The 21,571-nt window shown below is 36.0% G+C and overlaps 1 protein-coding gene across 1 annotated transcript in view; it reads left to right on the top strand.

Moving 5' to 3' along the window:
* Window positions 1-15,709, top strand: part of Mmrn1 (multimerin 1) — a 43,172-nt gene extending 27,463 nt beyond the window's left edge. The window contains exons 7-9 of the mRNA XM_042701873.1: window positions 1,799-3,775; window positions 12,430-12,582; window positions 13,605-15,709. Coding sequence (XP_042557807.1) covers window positions 1,799-3,775; window positions 12,430-12,582; window positions 13,605-14,026 — 2,552 coding nt within the window. The 3' untranslated portion in view covers window positions 14,027-15,709. The remainder of the gene's footprint in view (window positions 1-1,798; window positions 3,776-12,429; window positions 12,583-13,604) is intronic.
* The last annotated feature ends 5,862 nt before the right edge of the window (window positions 15,710-21,571 follow it).

Below are 21,571 nucleotides of genomic sequence, written 5' to 3'. Positions count from 1 at the left end.
TTAGAAGTTCAGTGTTTCAGCTCCTCACAAGTCATTTGAACATTGGTGACAGGGCCTATGCATACAACTGCATTATAGGCATGCAATTGTGTCTAAAAGCAAATATATCTAAGTCAACAAATGCAATATTATCTTTTTAGGAAAGCAGAGGTATTTTAGTTTCCTGTAAAAGAATTAAAAAACATTTGGAACAATCTACACACACAAATACTCCCAGAAGATATTATGGCATATTTTTGCAGCAAATGTAGTAGCAAATTGTATACATTCATACCAAAAGTTTTAGCTAATAAATGGTTTGATATCCTTTCAGACTCTGCTGTGATTTTGACCTTTCTCCATCTATAATTTTTACAAATATTTTAAAAGAATACAGCTGAAGTACCTGTTTTTCATTTTCATTTTTTTCTAATTACCCTGATGAAGATTTGGTGCTGAATCTGATCTGTGCTGAAAGAAAAAAGACAGTGGCGTGTATATTCACTTTTTTGTCCTATCTTTCTTTCTTTCTTTTTCTTTTCTTGTCAGTCATGGGGCTTGAACTCTGGGCCTGGGCTCTGTCCCTCAGCTCTTCAGCTCAAGGCTAGAGCTCTACCACCTGAGCCACCGTGCCACACCGGTTCTCTGAGTGGTTTATTAGATAATAAGAGTCTCACTGACTTTCTAACCTGGGCTGGCTTTGAACCTCGATCCTTAGATCTCAGCCTCCCGAGTAGCTAGGATTACAGGTGTGAGCCACTGGTGCCTGGCTCTCTTATTTTTCTTGAATAGTTATATAGTAGCCTTAACACATGTGGCAATACCTTATCCTACAAACCATCCTTTTGAAAATCCTTTCTATTATGTTGTTGATAAGTTACATTATGGTCATTGGCTTTATAAAAGTTTAAAGTTACCTTTCACTTTTGATGATTCCTAATTATTAACAAATATGCTTTTCTTAGGTGCTATTTTTTATCTTGTTACTGTAAGGAACAATGTTTTTATTTTTATTTATTTTTACATTTTTAAATATTGGTTTCTTATTTAAATCATTTGCAATAGTCCAGTACTGTTTTCCTCTTCTTTCTTTTTCTTTTAAAGTATGGAATCAGTCCATGTTTTCTTATGTTGAAAACACAAATAGGAGCTTCTCTCTGTTAAAATTAGTGGCACATTAGGGTAGTCAAGCATATTGTAAATTCTTATTTTAATTGAGATTGACTTGTTCTGTGATTCTCCAACCTCTTATTTCATTATTTGTTATTATAAACTATTAGTTAAATATCATGAATATTTATATTTTTCTCCCACTCAAGAAGAAGTCTGTATATCAGCTTTTGTGAGCTTCAAGCAAAATTTTATGAGCTCTGAACTTAATTACTAGAAATCTAATAAAATGGTCATGGGCCAACAATTGGTGTTATTTACTAAGGCAAAATGCTCAAAGCATTTATTTTAATTAAATACTAGATCTAGAATTTTTGCATAGAAGGGTCTAATTCTGAGGTCAGAATTCTTCCTGCCTTTTGTCCATAGAATATTAGATGTATGGTTTCAGTGTTTTCTTTTTTCTGATTGATTTCTCTACTCAGATATATCTGTTCAGAAGATGATTACCTTCTAGTAAGTATACCATCAATAAATACACTGGAAAATTATTTTGCTTAGTACATTACTAGTTGTTTAGTCTCTAGCTTTTTAAAAAATATTCTTAGAGATATCTAAGTTTTTTATACTTTAAAAATATTTTATTATACTTAATACATATTTTATATTTAAAACACATTGTATTAGTACTTATTATCTCTTTTTTTAGGTCTAAAATCCAAAAGCATCAATGATCTAATAAAGGACATAGTACGTGAACAGTTCAAAGTCTTTAAAAATGACATGCAAGAGACTGTTGCTCAGCTTTTTAAGACTGTATCAAGCCTTTCAGAGGATCTGGAAAACACCAGACACATCATTCAACAAGTGAATGAATCTGTGGTCTCACTGGCATTCCAGCAAAAGTCGGTTTTAATGCAAGACAATAGACCCACTTGGACTGACATAGTCGATCTAAAGAACAGCATGGTGGATGTAAGGCAAGAAATGACTTTTACATGTGAGAAGCCTATTAAAGAACTAGAAGCAAAGCACACTCATTTAGAAGAGGCCTTGATGCAGGAACACTCCAGGAGCATTCTGTATTATGAATCACTCAAAAAGACCCTTTCTAAAATGAAAGAAGCCCACGAGCACTCCTTAGAAGGCTCGGAACAGAAGAACGTGGCTGCGGCCCAATCTGTGAGCCATAACGTCACTGCACACATGACTGTTTTACATGAGAAGATAAACAAGCAAGCTTTGATGATGCTACAAATGTCTGAGGATTTGCACATCCAAGAGAGCAAGATTAACAACCTCACCATCAGTTTAGAGCTGGAGAAAATCTCTATGAAGGGTGCCTGTGAAGAAATGTTGTCTACGTGTAGAAATGATTTTAAGCTTCAACTCAGAGACACAGAAGAGAATTTGCAAGTGTTAAACCAAACGTTAGCGGAGATTGTCTTCCCAATGGACAGCAAGATGGAAGAAATGAATGAGCAGCTGCACGATTTGATGCATGACATGGAGATGCTGCAACCTTTGCTTGAGCAGGAAGCGTCGCTCAGACAGACAGCCACTCCTGAGCAACCAAAGGAAGCAGTGGCCACAAGGAAGAAGGTAGACTATCTGATTCAAGCTGTCAACAGCCTAAATTCTTTCCTCAAAGAGCTTACTAAAAGACACAACGTACTTCGAAGTGAAGTACAGACTCGTGGTGATTCCTTTGAAAGACGGCTGGGTGAATTTGCCCTGGAGGTGGAAGATGGCCTCAATAAGACGATGATGATTATCAATAATGCCGTTGATTCTGTTCAAGATAACTACGTACGCAAAGAGTCTTTACGCACAGAGTATGATCTGCAAGTCCACCACATGTGTAACGAAAACATGGAAACCATTTTGACATTTATTTCTCAGTTCCAGCGCTTGAATGACTCTATCCAGATTTTGATCAATGATGATCAGAGATACAGTGTTGTTCTACAAGTTGCTAAGGCCCTCGCAGATTTTCCTAAAGATGAGGAACACAATCAGTCCAGCTTTCAAAAGATTTATCACATGTTCGATGAATTCATCTCCCAAGTGAAAAACTACCAGCAGAACATGACTCGTTTGGAAGAAAACATAATCTCAGCCACTAATAGTTCTAAAAAATGCGAAACTCGGCTGCAAAGCATGGAATCTAAAGTGACTCAGACACTCATACCTTATTACATTTCACTTAAAAAAAGTAGTAGTATGGCTACAAATGAGAGAGATCAAGCTCTTCAACTGCAGGTATTGAATTCCAGGTTTAAGGCACTAGAAGCCAAATCCATTCGTCTTTCAATGGGTTTCTCTTTGCTTAACAAAACTGTCCAGGAGTTTTTAACTGTGTGCCGTAATGCTTCTGCAGATGTATCTGAACTCAATACTACCCTTCCTAAGTGGATCAAAGGCTTTGTGCCAGGGAGCCAGCTTTCTCAGAAAGGGCTCACAGAATTTGTGGATTCAATCATTGAAATAAAAACTCAAGCTGCCCTATCAAACTTAACTGGGTACATTGATCGATTGTTGTCGGAGGGTCTGGCAAATGTTGTCAAGTCTCAGAAGCAAGTAAAATTGCAGAAGAAACCTAATATGTTTAAGAAACCAACAGTGAATCTGACAACCATTGTAATAGGGCGGACTCAAAGAAATACAGACAGCCTCATATATCCTGGTAAGCTATGCCTGAACAATAGTGTTTAACCTCTCTTTTTTGTTTCAGGAACATTTAGCAATGAGAATGAAAGGTGTTTCTGACACCTAAGTAAGTAAAAAAATGCATATTTCCCTGATATAGCATTGCAATCTGATTCTATGCAGTTTAGTCATCAGTATACAAAAAATACACTGTAATCTTATTGCACATATTTTTTTCACTATGTCTGACCAGATCATTAAAAATAATATTTTTTTTCCCTAAAGGGGATATTTCTCCATGGGCACACAGTAGTGAAAAGTTCCTCTCTCACTGAAATGCAGTCTTACTTTATTCCTTTGAGGTGATGGAATCACCGGTGACTTGCTGAGGTATCTGGGAGAAATGTGTTGCAGTCTCCATCTTCCTAAAAGAGACACCACCAGCTGCTCAGAGCCAGGTCACGTGACCCTGGAAGGAGAGGGAATGTCAACTTCCGAATGTGGGCAGTTTGGGAGAGCGCGGTACTGCTTGCACAAATCTGTCAGCTCCCAGGGAGCAGCAGTGCACATCCTGGAGAAGGGAACATGGAGTGTAGTGCACATGAACAATTTCATTGTCTGTATGAAGGCTGAGGTTTTTAAAAAAATGTTTCTGCTGGGTGCTGGTGGCTCACACCTGTCATCCTAGCTACTCAGGGAGGCTGAGATCTCAGGATCACAGTTCAAAGCCAGCTTGGGCAGGAAAATCTAGGAAACTCTTATCTCCAATAAACCACCAAAAAACTGGAAGTGGCACTGTAGCTCAAGTGGTAGAGCACTAGCTGAGGGACAGCACCCAGGCCCAGAGTTCAAGCACCATTACCCACCAAAACATAAAATGTTTCTCATATAAGTAATATCTAATGACCTCATACTGAACCTATCACTGCTTGCTCTCATTGTGTGTCTCTCCTATGACTCTGCTGGTAACTTAAGTACCCATGTGGATGATTATTTTTTTAATTACATTTCCTTCTAATTAGAAAAGGATACTTATTGTCCTAACATAAAATGACTCATATTTAAACTCCAAATGTCTTCAAAATATTAAAATTACAGACTGATCCAAGGATGCATTCTCCTGACTGTTGAGTATATTTTTGTATCACTCCCACAAATTAATCTGATTTAGAAAGATTAATCCTTGCTCCCATAAGAACATGGGCTGAACTCTTTAGACTAGTGTATTTCCCAGGGGATTGTAGTCTATTAGTACTTTAGTACTAAGTACTTTGTACTTTAGTGTTCTTTCAAGAAGAGTTTTAGGGAAATTAATGAGTTTATATTTCCATGTTGCAATACGTACCATCCTGGGTCGTCTTCGTGTAATTTCTGTAATATTAACTTTCATAAAACTCTGTGGTACATATGGCCATATACCAGGCTATACCATTTCTGTGTCCATGCAGTAAGTATAAAACTTATCTCAAAATTAATTGAAGTAAAAAAAAATTCATACATCACCAGAACTTGCAAACTTTGATAGTATATAAAATAAGTGTTAGGATTTCATATAAATTATGCTTGGATAAAGTGATTGACATAGTATTAGATTTCATGGCTAATAGTAAATAAAATCAGTTTTGTTTCTCATTTTTCAATGAAGCCATGAAAAAAAAATGCTTCTTTTTCTGTTATTCACTCTTGAGTAGATTTTTTTTTTGATTGGTCATGGGGCTTGAACTCTGGGCCTGGGTGTTGTCCCTGAGCTCTTCAGCTTAAGGCAAGCACTCTACCACTTGAGCCACAGTGCCACTTCTGGTCTTCTGGTGGTTAGTTGGAGATAAGAGTATTACAGACTTTCCTGTCTAGGCTGGCTTTGAACCTCAATCCTCAGATTTCACCTTTCTGAGTAGCTTGGATTACAGGTGTGAGCCATTGGTGCCTGGCTTGAGTAGAATTTTTATAGACTTGTAGGTCAAAATTAATTATGAATTAAAGTTTCTCTTGTTTATCTCAAAAAAGAGATGAGTAATGATGTCAGGACAATAAAGATGTATTGGCCTACTTCTATGTGCAAGGTTAAAATTTGCTTTGTACTGGACCAGCAGCTGACAGGCAGGCATGTAGGTTTGTGTACCTTTGAACTGGCCCTGCTTCTATGGGCTGTCATCTAAGTCACGTCACATTCTCTAGACAGCTGAGTAAGTACGGTCTGTGCAAAGTAATGAAACCAGTCAGCCAAGCCTTATTTCTTCTGTAAGAATAAAATGATTAAAAATATCTTCTGCTGGGTGCCAGTGGGTAACTCACACCTGTAATCCTAGCTACTCAAGAAGCTGAGGATTGTGGTTCGGCACTAGTCCTGGCAGGGAAGCCCATGAGACTTTTATCTCTAATTAGCCACTAGAAAATCCAGAAGTACAGCTGTGGCTCAAAGTGGTAGAAAGCTTCCCTTGAGCAAAAGAACTGAGGGATAGCACCCAGACCCTGAGTTCATGACCCACGGTTAAGGAAAATAAGGTATGTCCTTTGATGCTGTTTATACCAGAGGTGAGATACACTGATACACTGGCTAAATTTGGCTATATCCGTTGACCTTTATTGGAGACATAGCAGAACCACATTGTTCCCCAAATTCATGACAACCAGAAGACAATTGATTATCATATGACTCTCATAATTATAGTCAGATTATAGCTATTATTATTAACCAAAAAAATAGGAGGAATTGAGTGTGGCACATACAAACTTCATAGTGTCTCTGCATGAAAAAGTAGTGTTCTTCAAATGTTTGTTGAATGAGCAATAGTAAATAACGTTTTCATACTGAAAAGAGAACTTGCTGTCACTGTGTTTTTTGCATATGAGTATACTTGTAACTTAGGTGCCCATTTATATGATTTTAAAACTTTTATTACTTTCTAATTAGGAAATGGTGCTTATTCTCCTAACAGAAAATGACTCATATTTAAACTATGAATGTTTTAGTCATACTAAAAGTAAAGGCTAATACAAGGATACATTCTCTTGACTATTACACATCCTTTTTGTATGATTTTCACAAATTAATCTGACCTAGTTGGATTTATCCTTATTCCCAAAACAATATAGATTGGACTCTTTAGACAGGTGTATTTCCTAGAGAAATGCATCCTCTTAGTACAAGATGTTCTTATAATGGCAAGTTTAGAAAAAGGAAAGATGAGGTCCTGTTCCATACTACAATAGATATTATCCTTGGTCTTCATGTGCCCTCACCAACATTAGCATTACTGTTTGCTTTTATTCAGTTACAATACACCACACACACACACACACACACACACACACACACACACACACACACACACACACACACGAGTGAATTATTTCTTATGAGAGAAGCCCATTGGCCATTTCCACCTGGCCATTCAGGTACCCTGCTTAGTATGATACAAAAATCTTCCAAACCTCTGATATTCAGTGTGGATCCTATTTTTTGCATAGGGCCTGGGCCCAATGAATGGCTTTTAAAGTCAGGCGTGGAGGGAAGTCAAGTTCTGATAAGCCAGCCAAGGGCAAAACCTTGCAAGCTGGCCTTTCTAAACAACAACGGTCCTTGGCCTGCTCTGTTGGCTTTTCTGAGCATGATGTTAAGGATATTCTTCGTGTTGGGGTGGATGAGAGGCCTGTCCACCAGGAATGGCTTCCCCAATTTGTGTCAATAAGACATATTTGTGTTGAAGAGAATATGAAATGAGCACTTTTTTTTTTCATGGTTTCCTGGGAGAAGAAAAGACTCTCTTATCTTTTTGGATGATTCTCTTCATATAGACGGATGATGACAGATGAAGAGAGTAGGCAGACAAGATTGACAACCCTTTTCTTCACCTTTCCTACAATGAGAATTGCCAGGGTATCTGAAGTGAATAGGCAGAAGCCTACACAGTAGATGGATATTTTTTTGAACCAACTTGTCTTCCCTTTGGGCTGCCATTAAACATGAAGTCAGATAAAATAGCAAATTCCTTTACACAGGAACTGCCTCCAAGGTTTTCCCTCAATAAGTTCTTTCAGCCAAGATTTAATGTCAATGTCAATGACTTGAAACAAAATTTGATGATTAAGTACTCTAAACCCATCGAATAAATGTTTTCCTCTTGGTTGTTAATTATATCCACATTGCTGAATATATTTCTTTTTAGTACTGATTAATGGCCCATTGTATCCATATACCACAGTTTGCTTATCTGTTTACTAACTGGAGGATATTTTGGTTGTTTCTAGTTTGGTGTGATTATGGATAAAGCTGGCATAAGCATTTACATATAGGAATTTGTAAGAGCATGTCTTTTTATTTCTCTTGACTTCATAAATAGGAGTAACATAACTTGCTTATAAGGTAAATCTAGCTCAGACTTTACAAGGAAGAGCCAACAACTTGGCATTCCCATGAAAATTGAAGCAGAATTTGTTGAAGTGTTTATTGTCAATAGCTCTTATCTTACCATTTGAATCAATGTGTAGTTGCATCTCATTGCGACTATTTTGCGTTTTCTTAGTGCATAAATGTTTTGAGTGATACTTCATTGCATTTTCCTGACAGTGCTTTTCATTCTCCCTTTGAGTGAGGATTATGACTCTGCAGGAAAGAGAAGGCAAAAACTGTTGATAGTATCAAATAAAAAATTTTTAATTTTCCAGTCCATGGCTTAAGATAGCTAAATAATAATCTCATGGCAAAGGTCAGAGTCTGCCTTCTGGGAGAGGGCTAATATGTGTGGTAAAGATTGCTGAAGTGATTAAATGTGCTTCAACGTGGCATTTGAAGGGTTGAGAAGAAAAGGTCCTGGGAAATATTAACAAGAATGACAGATGTGACAGGAAAAGAACAAATAGAAAAAAAAAAACATTCCTTTTAAAGAAAAGCAATAAAGATGATCAGAAACAATATTTCCAGACATCCATTTAGATGCCAGTGGGCCAAATATGAGAAATTAAAATGTAAAACTTGAATATTTTATATAAACATAAATATTGACATGTCTGGGAGTGGCTTGGAAGCAGACGATGAAATATTTTGAGAGGAATGGAAGGTTAGACCTTAGTTGATAGAAATAATTGTGATAAATAGGGAGGCGGAAAAAGCATTGAAAGCTGAGACTATATCCATAAACATGAGAAGGCAAGTATTTTGGAGCACATAGGAATCAAGGTAAAATAGAAAGAAGAGTGCAAATGTTACAGGAGTGTATTACACAGGAACTCAATTAAAATTTTCTTCTGTGTATTGAAAACTCACCCAGAACCAAAAAGACAAATCCCTTTCCTAATCTATTAGAAATCCATTATACCATAGGCAAGGTTCAGAGTTATCTACCTTTTGCAATGGTATTTCTCTTCTATTTTTAGATACTTAGTACATATTGATTGCTTTCTCCAAATAACATTGCAATGGTATCTTTCAATGAAGGAAATAATAAAAATTAAAATACCAGCAAGATGATATTGTTAAAATATTGCCTAGCAGAGTCGCCTATTGTGAAAGTAAAAATTACACACATCTTATGTTACATTATATAAAAAATGAATTAAACTAAGAACAAAGTAGAAAACCACCACAGAGTGTTGGTTCATTTATTTGTGAAATTATTCCTGAGAAAGTTCTGGAAATGATGGAGTGGAAAGTCTGAATTCAACGCAGCCACACCCCCATGGAGCTCTTAGTATAATAAAGGCAAATGTTAGCAAAGGCAGGGTGCTTTTGAAAACATAAGGAGCTCTCACCAGTTCAAATTTAACAGAACACTGATGGCATTTGATAGTAGGATTAAGAGAAATGTGTAACCGGCATACATATTAGGATCCAGAAAGCAAAAGCCAGAACTAATTGAGATTTATGAAATATTCCATGACAATGGAAAAAGGAATTTTAGTCATGCTCAGGGCAGGGAAATTAATATCAAAAGATTAGTCATGCTACTTGCACAAGATAGTAGAACATTGAGTTGGTAGAACTGTCCAACTAATTGCACAGATCTCTGTCAAAGAAAATTAATGGACTGTTATGGATTTAAGGGGTTATCGAAATCCAAGGTAGGGAAGAGAGTGTGACAGGTTTGCTTCAAATAATCCCATGCCTTTAGAAACATATGCGGACTGTGTAGCTTCATATTCTGTATAAAGTTTGAGAGACTCCAAAGAAGGGTCCAATTGAATAAGAATGTGCTTATCTATTCACTGTTTATCGGCTCTCAGAAACACATTAGCACTTTCTTTATACCACATACTGTGCCAGTCAGTAGTAATGCAAAGTATAAGAAATAAATGTAGAGTATGAGTTTCAACAAAGCCCACACTCTATAGAATGTTGGGAAGACACACACACTAGTGCAATCTTGTGACTTATCAGCTCAGTGACAGAACTTATTTGGAGCATCTGGCAATAACCAAAGGAATTAAAGTAATTAACTCTAGCCTCCCAGATGAGGGAGGATGCCAAGTGGTAATGTTTTATTGGAGTTTGATATCTGTTATTAATTTAGGAACAAATAATGTATTGAGCACTGTTATGAGCAGATATTGATAAGATCACCTGATTGATTTTAATGTATGTAAATAATAAAATAAAAAAGTGAGTCAGGACATATATAAAAGCAGACTGATAACTGTATAACAAATTGTAACAACTTCAGTTGTCAAATTGATACCAACCAAGCTTTCTTGTCCAGTTTAAGGATCTGTACTTGACAGCTACCTAAGAAGTATTTGTAGAAATAAATGACTTGGATGAAAACGTGCAATGTAAACTTGGTCGTGCTATCAGAGCTGGAAGAGACGGCTAAAGGATTTCACAGAAAATAAAAGTGATGAAGGATTTCTATAGACAGACATGGCAACTCTGCTACAATGAGATGCATTTAATTATTATCAATACTATGCATAGATATGTTTTAATTGGGATACATTTAATTAGTGTCAACAATATAGATATATGTCTTAATTACTTTGATTTAAATTGAATGCCATTAAGGTGGACTTTTGGAGTCCTTCAACATCAACATGTAGATGACTGTTAAAACAAAGTAGGATATAAACTCAAAACTAGAAAATGAGCACCTAGTATTTAGGTTACATTAGCAGATGGTATAAAATGTTACCTGCAACTGCTTCCCAAAACAGGAGGTTGACATAATATCCCCAGTACTGAGTGGCCTACATGATCAAAATGCAAAATTTTGATCACCAGAGATATTTGAATAGCAAGAAAGGCTCTTGTCTACAATTTTCTTACTTAGTAACAAAAATGAATATGTTTAAAAAGATCTTCAGTGAGCTATTCTGTTTTTTATTCAGTGAAGGGCCTATTTATACTTTTTTTGTTTTTTGTGCTACTGGGATTTGAACTCAGGGTCTTCATACTTTTAGTTTATTTAGAATTCATATAGGGTTACACTACCTTTGCAGAGCTGAGTCAGACTTAAAATCTTAGCTCCAACTCCAGTGTTGCTGGGATTATAGATATGTACTATCATACAGGACCATTTTCCTTTACAGATTTATCAGAGCTTAAAGATATTTTTTGTTTGGATATGTCCATTAAAACTGGTGTCTCTTCATTTGTTACTGAACTTTTGATTCGGCTGCTTTCATTTCAAATAAGGTTTGATTTTTGGTTGATCAAATGTGAATTTGTTTTTCTCTCACAGAATCTAATTTTGATTTGCTTTGCAAAATTTTCTAAAAATTTAAAGTTTTACAAAGGTTTTCTCTTTTACTTCATTGTAATACAAAGACTATTTTCAGTCCACATGGAGTTTGTGTTTTTATATTTTATGGACATTAACACTAGATAGAGGTTGAAAGGACTTTTTTCATCACCTCTGATGATCATATATCAGTTCAAAATTACATGTTCCTGCCTTTGGACAATTACATTCCATTCTACAGTTGACCAAAATCTAACATATTCATATACATAAATGCTGTGCATCACCACAGAGTTATCTTACAGAATTGAGATTGCTCACAGGAGCAATGTTCAGATCTAAGATATTTATAAGAAGTCCCATGAATATATCCCTCAGCAGGTAACTTGAACCTATGGATTCATTCTCCTTTTTTTTTTAAAAAAAAAAAAGAAATTTATATTTTAAATCTACAAATGGCCGTATAAAGGAATTACAATTTAACATGTTCATTTATGCATATGGTGCATCTTAATTAGAACCCCTGTCTCCATCTTTTCCCCTCTTTTCTCACCAACCTCATCTCGCATCAATCACATAATCTCCCGCTTCCTTTTTACACATAGGTACATCGAGTATCATGACTCTCTTCTGTTCCCTTTTCTATTCATTGTCCCTTTCCCACTAGCCCCTTCTCATTCAGGTAATGACTCAGCTTCCAGGTACTCATTCTGTTAACCTCTGTTAACTATTCCAAAGATTTACACATGGTGTTCCACCCCTTCACGAATTATACTTTAGGCAAGGTGCTGGTCTATATATGTATGTGACATTGTGTATGCTTACTTGAGGGTTGGAAAACATGTCTTCGTCTTTCTAGGTTTGATGACTTCACTCAGCATGGTATCTTGACTTCCATCCATTTTAGGGATCCATTGTTCTTACTTCACAGTCAGTGTCTTACCTATTCTGCTGCAAACAATGGTTTGGGATGATCAGGATTATGGGTCAGTTTAGCCTCTTTCTTGTGATTCTCTTGCAGTAGCACAAGAATCTTCGGGCTGTAGCAGGTTCCCGTGCCTCAATGGGGGCACCTGCATAAGTGGGGTGTTGAGCTTCACCTGTGCCTGCCGACATCCGTTCACAGGAGACAACTGCACAGTCAAGCTGGAGGACAAAAACGCGCTAGCCCCAGGTAAAAGATGACGATGCTTGGGTTTGCTCAGTAGCCTCTACAGAACATTGTTTTGAAAATCCTTGTGTATGAACACTTAAGCCTCTTTAATCTGAACCCACATGATAATGAACTCATTTTAAATTCTGAAAGGTGTTGAAGAACAAACCTGATTTACAAGTGGAAATACTTTTTGGTCAAGGAAATTTATCATTGTGGGTACTTGTTGACAATATTTTCATGTGCCTAGAGCAGTGAAAATTTATCAAAAGTCCCATCAATCCTCACATTTTATGCAAAGAAAATAGAGACTGGCAAGATATGGCATGTAAGTGAAAAATTTTAAAAATGCTTGATGATGTTATTTTAGTCAAACAAAGTCCTTAGAAGATGCTCAGATACATTGCGAAGACAAGATACCTTTTCTCTCTCTGCCTTATGTCATGGTCATTGTTTTAAATTGCTTTGCGTGTGCTTTATGAATGCGGTCTTTCTGAATTTTATATGAGAAAATAAGCACGGCATTTGAAACACATATCATCTTTGATGACAGCCCAAACCATAGTTCAAATCAGACTTAACCTCAATTTGCTGCATAGTGAGGAGAAAAGTATTTCAGTCTGTTTTAAAACCTCAGTTTTTAAATGTATTGGCATTAATTGTAGCTTCCATTCCTTCAAGGGGTTATAAAACAAGTTGGTACATTGTAATAACCATTCAGGGCTTTACATTCCTTCATTTCTAGAAAGACCAAAACAACATGCAAATGCATCTCTGAGATATTCTGGGAGGGATTTATCAAGCCTTATTTCATTCTATCCTGATGGAAAGGGAGAAACAAGACTTCAAGAGACTTCAGTGGTTTAGCAAATTTCAGCCAAGATGGCAGGCAGGGAGGTAGGCATCTAGACACACACAGTTTCAGAGGACATTTTAGCTTTTACCAAACATTGCTGCAACTGAGAAAGAAGGATAACAATGGGAAGAAAAACAAAACCAGATTCAAGACATGAAAATTAACTCAATTGTTTTTCCTTTAACAGATTTCTCCAAAGGATCTTATAGATATGCACCAATGGTGGCATTTTTTGCATCTCTTACGTATGAAATAACCACACCTGGCCCTATCCTGTTTAATGAACTGGATGTCAACTATGGAGCTTCCTATAACCCAAGAACTGGGAAATTTACGATTCCTTTTCTTGGAGTGTATGTTTTCAAATATACGGTTGAGTCATCTAGTGCTCATATCTCTGGATTTTTAGTAGTTGATGGAGTAGACAAGCTCACATTTGAATCTAAAAATATTAACAGTGAGATACACTGTGATAGAGTTTTGACTGGGGATGCATTATTAGAATTAAATTATGGACAGGAAGTTTGGTTGCGTCTTGTAAAAGGAACGATTCCGGCCAAATTTCCCCCAGTTACTACATTTATTGGTTATTTGTTGTATCGTACTTAGTGTTAAAGACAGACTACTACCTTTACGGAGAACTAGCCTGTCTTCATTTATTTTCACATGCACAGGTGTTCTGTTTGAAGTTTTCTACACTAAATGAAAAACTAGCTTTCAAAAAGATCTGAATACAGCTTTATGCTTATTTCATAAAAATACTTGGGTAGGCTGTGTATGAAAGTTGTTCCTAAAGAAAGTTACAGGCACAGAAAACCAAGCATGTTTGTTAACATTAATATTCCTATCTTTATTCTTCATTTTTATCTCATTTCAGTATACAGTAGTATTTTACAATTTCAACCACATTATGTTGTTGGCCACAGTAGTCTTTCTAATGAAATATTTAACTTATGTTAAAATCTATAGATATAAATGGATAGCAAATATTTCCTAGAATAACACACTCATTAAAAAGTTAAAGACAAAATGGTAGTTTTTGGACTTTTATTTTTACTTTACTGATCAGTTTTACGCAATACATTTTCATTTTTAATAAAAAATAAAAAGGTGAAGTAGAAATGTGAAATATATTTAAGTTATCCTCTTTTGTAATTAGAGGATGAAGTAACAGATGACATATAGTTTGATGTTTATTCCTAATTCTTCTAAGCTTACATATAGATAACCAGAATGTCAGCTGTGGAACTTCATATAACCCAAGGAATGGAGAATTTATAATTTCATAGCTTGATGCATGTTTTCAAATATACCATTGGGTCATTTAGTGCTCTTGTGTACTTTAAAGAAAAAAAATAAACCTATGTACAATAAGAATTCTATTTCAGTACATGCAAATCTACCCCTTTTCTTATAAAGGGTGACTAAGAATTATGGAGTATTGCTATACCCTGGTTCCCTGTTAAACAACTTACACATCATATCTCATGGGCTCTTCACAGTAACTCATGTAACATGAGTTTCATTGTCATTAATTTTGTAATTGACAAAATGAAAGCATGGCCAAGTTAGGGAGTGGATGGATGTCCACAGTCCTTAAGGACTTAGGTCTTCTTTGAATCAGGCCTTGTTTTGTCCAAAACTGCCATCCATCCTTCTTCTTTATCTGTTGCTTCCCACGGAAGGACCAAAATTTCTTTAGCAATCCCTTATTTTTCAACATGTAGACTGCTTCCAATTTTTATTATAAAATACCATTGTAGTAAATATTTTTATGAAAGTATTCCTTTCATTTTGACTAAAGGTTTCTGAAGTATAGATTAGTAGTAGGATTAATAATAGAAATAGTAGTAGAAAAATAATAATACATGAGATTTGGTACCAGTAATGTTTTGCATGTATTAAATGACTTAATGCTCATGGTAGTCCTATGTTATGTATTGACGTATGAAATACGGAGTAAGGTGTATATTATTACCCTCTTTCTGCTCATGAGAAGTAGAGTCTAAGGCAATTTACCAATATTATATCAAATGGAGAATATCTAGAACAAGATAAACATCATCTTCAATTTCAGTAAAATATTCTACCAACCTGTTTTCTCATTGACAAGAAATTAAAATTATTCTACCAACCTGTTTTCTCATTGACATGAAAAAGAATATTTTCTGTATCATACACATTCTTTACAAGAACTCTCCAATTCCCCAGAAAAGGTATTCTCCTTTTTTTCTTCTTTTCTTCCCCCCCCCCCCCCCCCCCCCGCTTTCCTGAGACTTGAACTCAGGGCCTAGGTGGTAAAGTCTCTGAGCCTCTTTGTGTTCAAGGCTAGCCTGTTGCCACTTGAGTCACAGAGCCACTTCTGAGTAGTTTATTGGAGAGTAGCTTTTTTTTTTTTGAGTAGTTTATTGGAGATAAGAATCTCTCAGACTTTTCTGCTGCGGCTAGCTTCAAACTGTGATCCTCAGATCCTCAGATCCTGAGTAGCTAGGATTACAGGCATCAGACATTGGCATCAAGCTGCATTCCCCAGTTTTAAAGATGAAAATCATATTTCTGTATTAACGAAACTTGGGGTTCTTTTTGTTCAAATTTTCCGTAGCATAAAAACAATATACCATTACTAGAAATTGTACATGAATGTTCATAGTATTAGTTCATAGTGTTAGCCAAAATCTGGAAACCCTTACCAAGCCAACAACGAATAGGCAGTTAGCCACCTTGCAAGTCACCTACCAAATAGGAAAAAAGAATGACTACACTACAGCACCTAAAGTCTCACAATTACGCAAGAAAACCCTAGCTAAATCTAGAGACGAGACATCCAATGATTTCTTCCTGCTACACCTTGTCATCTGTAAATGCATCATTTGCAAAATAAATATTTGTAAAGCTTTGATGTGTTCTTCAGTACTTGCCTCAAAACTTACAATAATTAAAATGTTTTTCATCTCTTATTTCCTCACATAGTCATATATTAACACAGTATTTTTCTTTGCAGATACACCTTTTGTGTGTGTGTGTGTGTGTGTGTGTGTGCGTGTGTGTTTGGTGAGCTGCTTTACTTTAATAGGATCTGAAGGAAGTAAACCATAGCATTCATCATTGGCATGGCCAATACAATTCATTGACTTTATAATTAGATAATTAACATCTAGTGTTAAATGATGTTTCTGTGTTTGAGATTTTAATTATTAATATTACTTTTTATGTATTTATAGAACATATTATTAAATAGCAAAATGTTCCAATAGCCAAGAGGCAATGTTGCGGCTTTAAGTTGCTATGAACTTGTGTGACTCTATTTTACAAATGGAAAAATATAATTTAAGATAATTTAGTAGTACATTGCTAGTTGTCATTATCCAACTTATTTGTGTGGAAGAAATACAGTGCTGGGCTATTTCTTGGTTTTTTCTATAATGATAGTTGACTGCTATCTTGGCCATTACTGTATAGATTGGGTTTCAGAGATCGTCTTTCTCAGAAGACGGCCCTGCAAGCTCCCGAAGTGTGTCAAGAATCTATTACCTAACTACTGAAAACAATTTCTGTCAATTCATTAATTAATAGATACTATGCCTGTAGTAAAGTGCACATGACATGGAATGTAAAGCTCCATCTCAAGTATGTCAGTTCAAACACATGTTGAAATTAAAGTGCATAATTTAGCATGATAGTTCCACTATCTCAGGAAGTTTACTAGGGGATGATATTTGCTTTTAACAGCTATCTTCTCTTTTTCTGTACCCTTCACCAAAATGTCAACATATTTTGTGTCATTCCAGGAGTTGAACCTTTACATTCTAAACCAATTTTTCCTAGATTTGTTCGTTCTTATATTATTTTGCCAGCCAAAACTCTTACGTTAAAAGAATGAACTAATTGTCTTTAGGCAATAAGAAATGTAAATCATTCTGTTTTTTGGTTGGTTTGCCTGTTTTAGTCCTCTCAGAGAATATTGTCTTGTTATTTACTTCAACATATAAATTACTAACTCGTTTGTCTAATTTGCTGAAGTTCAGTTAAATTATCTATATCTATGTAGCTCCATATACACATAGATATATTTAATTATCATGGATGTTTATACAATGTATGAGGCATATTTACATATTTTAAATATTTCAAACGCATAAGCTAGAAATAATCACCTATATGTTATTTGCCTGCTTATGAACTTTTTATATATATAAAAAGATTTTATCATACACTTTTCATTCAGTCTGAAGGAAAAAACAGACAAGTTGTGGCCCTTTGGATGGTTGACTGGGATTATCTTTTCACATTGGAAAAATGAGTGAGTTGTGGTCTTAGTCTTCATCAAAGGGCAATTTGAAAGGTAGCAAAATTGTCATCATTCATCAGAAGTATTTGCCATCATCTATTATTACTGGGTTCACCTGGGACACATGTAAGCCAAACACCAGCCTGCTCTTGCTGGTGTTGCTGGCCTTTTTTGCAGGCTGAGACGTTTGCTGCCCTAGTACTCAAGGACCAGGCTTCTTCAGGCTGGGGACCCTTATTAAACAGGCTCCCTCAAGTGCCCTTGCCACAGCTCAGTGAGAATTCTCAGTGAGCTCCACCTCAAACTGTCTTACAGGAAAACAACAACAACAAAATTGTATTTCTCATCCTAATTAAACAAGCCATAAAACTCTGGGAAAAGGTCCAGTTTTTGCAGTGTTTCTTACTGACACATGAATTGCTTCTTGAACTGTCAAAACCCAATAGTTCAGTAGCCCAGGCTTGCCTTGTCTACTAAATGCTAGGATTATAAGACTGGGCCATCAAACACCAGTCAGAAAGCCCAGGTGTGAACACAGACATTTTCCAGACACCAGTGCTCTTAGTTCAGGCCACCGTAATAAAATTATCACTGATTGCATGACTCCCAACCAGAGACATGTTTTCCCATTTGGAGAGCTGTAAAGTTCAGGAGGAAGTTGCCAGCAGGTGTCGCAGCGGGAAGAGATTGTTTCCTGGCTTGTGGAAGGCTTTGATAAGCCGAGGTGAAGGGCTTATCAAAGTGCTCTTCCTCTTCTAAGTGATTACCAGCCCAGTATCTGGGCTCAGATCTCATCTAAACCTAGCCCTTACCCTAAGGCCTGACCTCCAAATCCCATCACGTTGGGGGTTAGACCATTGGAAGTCTCAAGGGAACACACATTTGCACAGGTATTGCACACAGTGATACTTAGAATGATGTTTACAAATCTTATTTTCTTAAGTTTTAAAGTAGTAGTCATATGCTCTGTGTGTAGTTTTCTATTAATTGGATTCGTACTAATTCTTATATCCAGTTCACAAGGCGAACACTGACAGTGCCACAGGAAATACTTTGGGAATTGGTGGTTGTTTAATGTGTTATTTGGAAGAGAGACAATCACAAGGCACTGCAAGATCCTAGCTCTTCTTTAGTGTCCCTTTGGTCTTGATGATGTAGAACTCACAGAGAAACAAGAAATTATTGCTGTCTATTCACTCCAGTTGCCATTTTTAAAATCAGTAAGCTTTTTTTTTTCTTGTAAAAAAGTTATCTATTGTCTTTTGGCCTTTGTGAAATTGTTATTCTCTGAGAAACTTTATAGTAGCATTTCAAGCTAGGGAAGATGCAAAAATGTTGTAGGTATTGAAAATAAATTCCAGATGCTTATGTATTCTCATTTTCTTCCTCTTCTTTGGCCATTTTCCTAATAAGTGAAAAACTTAGTATCCCTATAAATATTCTTTTAATGGAATCCTAAGTTAATTTCCTAGAATAATGAGATGACTAGTGTGTTTGTTCAACATACTTTGTTAAGCCACTTGAGACAACCCGCCTGCATGTTAAAAGAAAAAGCACAAATGGGTCAAGTCGTCTTGATTTTAATAAATGGAGCCCAAACCCCAGGAATGGAATTGCTGGCATAGCTATTAAATAACTGTTGGAAGTTTGCAAATGCACTTAAACCTTTTCTGTGTGTTCTGAGCACCTAAAGGTAAAATGAAAAGATGCTACGTGAATTTTTAAATATTTCTTAGAGTTGTGCTTTTAAAACAAACCTGCATTAAACTTAGTGTGTCCTGAATACAAGGCATGATTTTTATAACTATTGATCAGCAACTATTCTGCAGCAATGGGTGCTTTGCTCTCTTCTCCAAACCCAGCTCTTTAAAAGACAAGAGAACACCGATGTTCACCTACAGTAAAATGTATTGATTGCAGCCTACGTTTGTTTCACAAAATGCGAGAACACGCATGAGACAATATTTAAGTAGACAAATGTAAAGAGGGGAGGGGGAAAGGAGTTGCCAAAACCTCAGAGCAGATCCTAGAGACATACTCTTACCTTCCTTCCTAATACCATTCTTAATACTCTCCAGGCCAGGTTATAGTGATCATTTTTCATGTAGTGAACATTTAGTGAAAGCTTCTAATCACAGCACACACCTTCTTTTGCTTTCTAACTCCTCCAGTAGAAAAGGAAAAAAAGAAATAAAGGCATAAAGGCATTTTGTTTTTTTTCTTGTTTCCATTTTTACTATCCTCCACAACTCCAGACATTTATTATTAATGCTTATCAAATTGTTATCATGTATCTGACAAATGAGACAGTTCTAGGCCCAGTCAAGTGACCACTGCGGTACCTGAGAACCAGCCCAAACCTCACTGCCTCTCCTTGCCAGGCCCGTTGGCTGGACCTTGTACTCATTTCCTGTTGCATCCATTTGTTTTCCTTTTCCTTTTCCTTTCACCTGGTCATTACCCAGCAGCCCAGTGCTCTACACGATCCCTTCAATGTCAGCAGAAGACTGTTTCTGCACATGGAAAAGAAAAACTTTGGTCTTTACCTGAACAATCCTGTTTCTCTTTTTCTATCTCCCTCTTCTTTTCTCTTTCCCCTTCCCTTTTTCCCCCCTTTCTTCCTCTTTATCTTCTTTTCTGTTTATTTTTTTGTTTTAGGTTTATCTCTGTGTTTTTCTTCCTTCACTTTCATACTCTTGGTTTTGTTCCCCTCTTTCTCTTTCCTGTTCTCCTTCCCTTACACATGATTTCATAAGTCATCAGCTACATAATCAATGTGCAGATTGTTTAAACTGGCTCTTCTTTCTCCTCTTTGTGTTGGCTTCCCATCAGGCCTGATAATATTCCAAGATGCATTCTAGAAATTACTGTAGTAATTGTGAGATTTGTTTTAGTATAGCTCTAAATCATATTTTCTTTCTGAAAGTACTACTGTGAATGTGCTCCTTCCATAGAAATCTGTATCCACAAAACAGTTAAATGGCCAATAAGGTAGCTTATTTCAACTAAGAAAAAACACCAGCATTTTAAAATGTGGTTTTTGAATGAATTCTAGCAAAATATTTGTCTTTTGCAAAGAAAAGTGTAGTGACCAATACAGATGGAATCCATGCACAGATAACCACTTTTGTAACCATGTAATGTGAAATCAAATTGCTTACAGTCATGTCCAAAGAAATCTATAGAATACATTAATGACTCTACCAAAAAAATAATTTGGTTAAAATAATTCCTTCCAAACTGTCAGAAGCCTTTTACATGTGTAGAATTCACTCTACTGAAAATCAGTCCATTTCAGCTGATGGAGATTAAGCATGATGAATTCGAGATTGTCTCAGAAGAAATCACGTGTGCTGACAGAACATCTGTTCCAGCCTCCCTCTTGTTATTTTATTGCAAATTTACAACCTATTGCAATTAAAATAACATGATTAAAATTATAGACGTTTGAATAAAGAGTAATTTACAGACCTCCCTAAATAATCAACCTATTTTGCAAATGACTGAAATTTTGAAAAGCAAGATTTCTGAGTCCTATATATGGCTTTTCATTGCAAGGAAATGAAAAGGAAATGTAACAATGAAAATGCAATATTACTACACTTAGGCATAGTGGCAACAGAAAAAGGACCTGAATCATGTGTTATTCAGCAACCACAATGCTCACTTACAATTATTAGATGTATTCCACTAGACTTGACATTATTTTTTAATTTAGTGTTACTGTTATTTACAATTTCAACATAGACCTTTATTTGGTGTTTTTTAATATTGAATGCTTGACTGAAAAAAACAAATGTATAAATGAAATATGCATGTATATGTTTTAGATTTACACAACTATGTCATGCTATCAGAGGAGGGGG

Source organism: Dipodomys spectabilis, unplaced genomic scaffold (assembly GCF_019054845.1).
Source record: "Dipodomys spectabilis isolate Male_0828 unplaced genomic scaffold, ASM1905484v1 ptg000297l, whole genome shotgun sequence".
Classification (NCBI taxonomy): Eukaryota; Metazoa; Chordata; class Mammalia; order Rodentia; family Heteromyidae; genus Dipodomys; species Dipodomys spectabilis.
The sequence above is the reverse complement of the archived record's forward strand: the minus strand, read 5'-3'. Positions and strand labels throughout refer to the sequence as shown.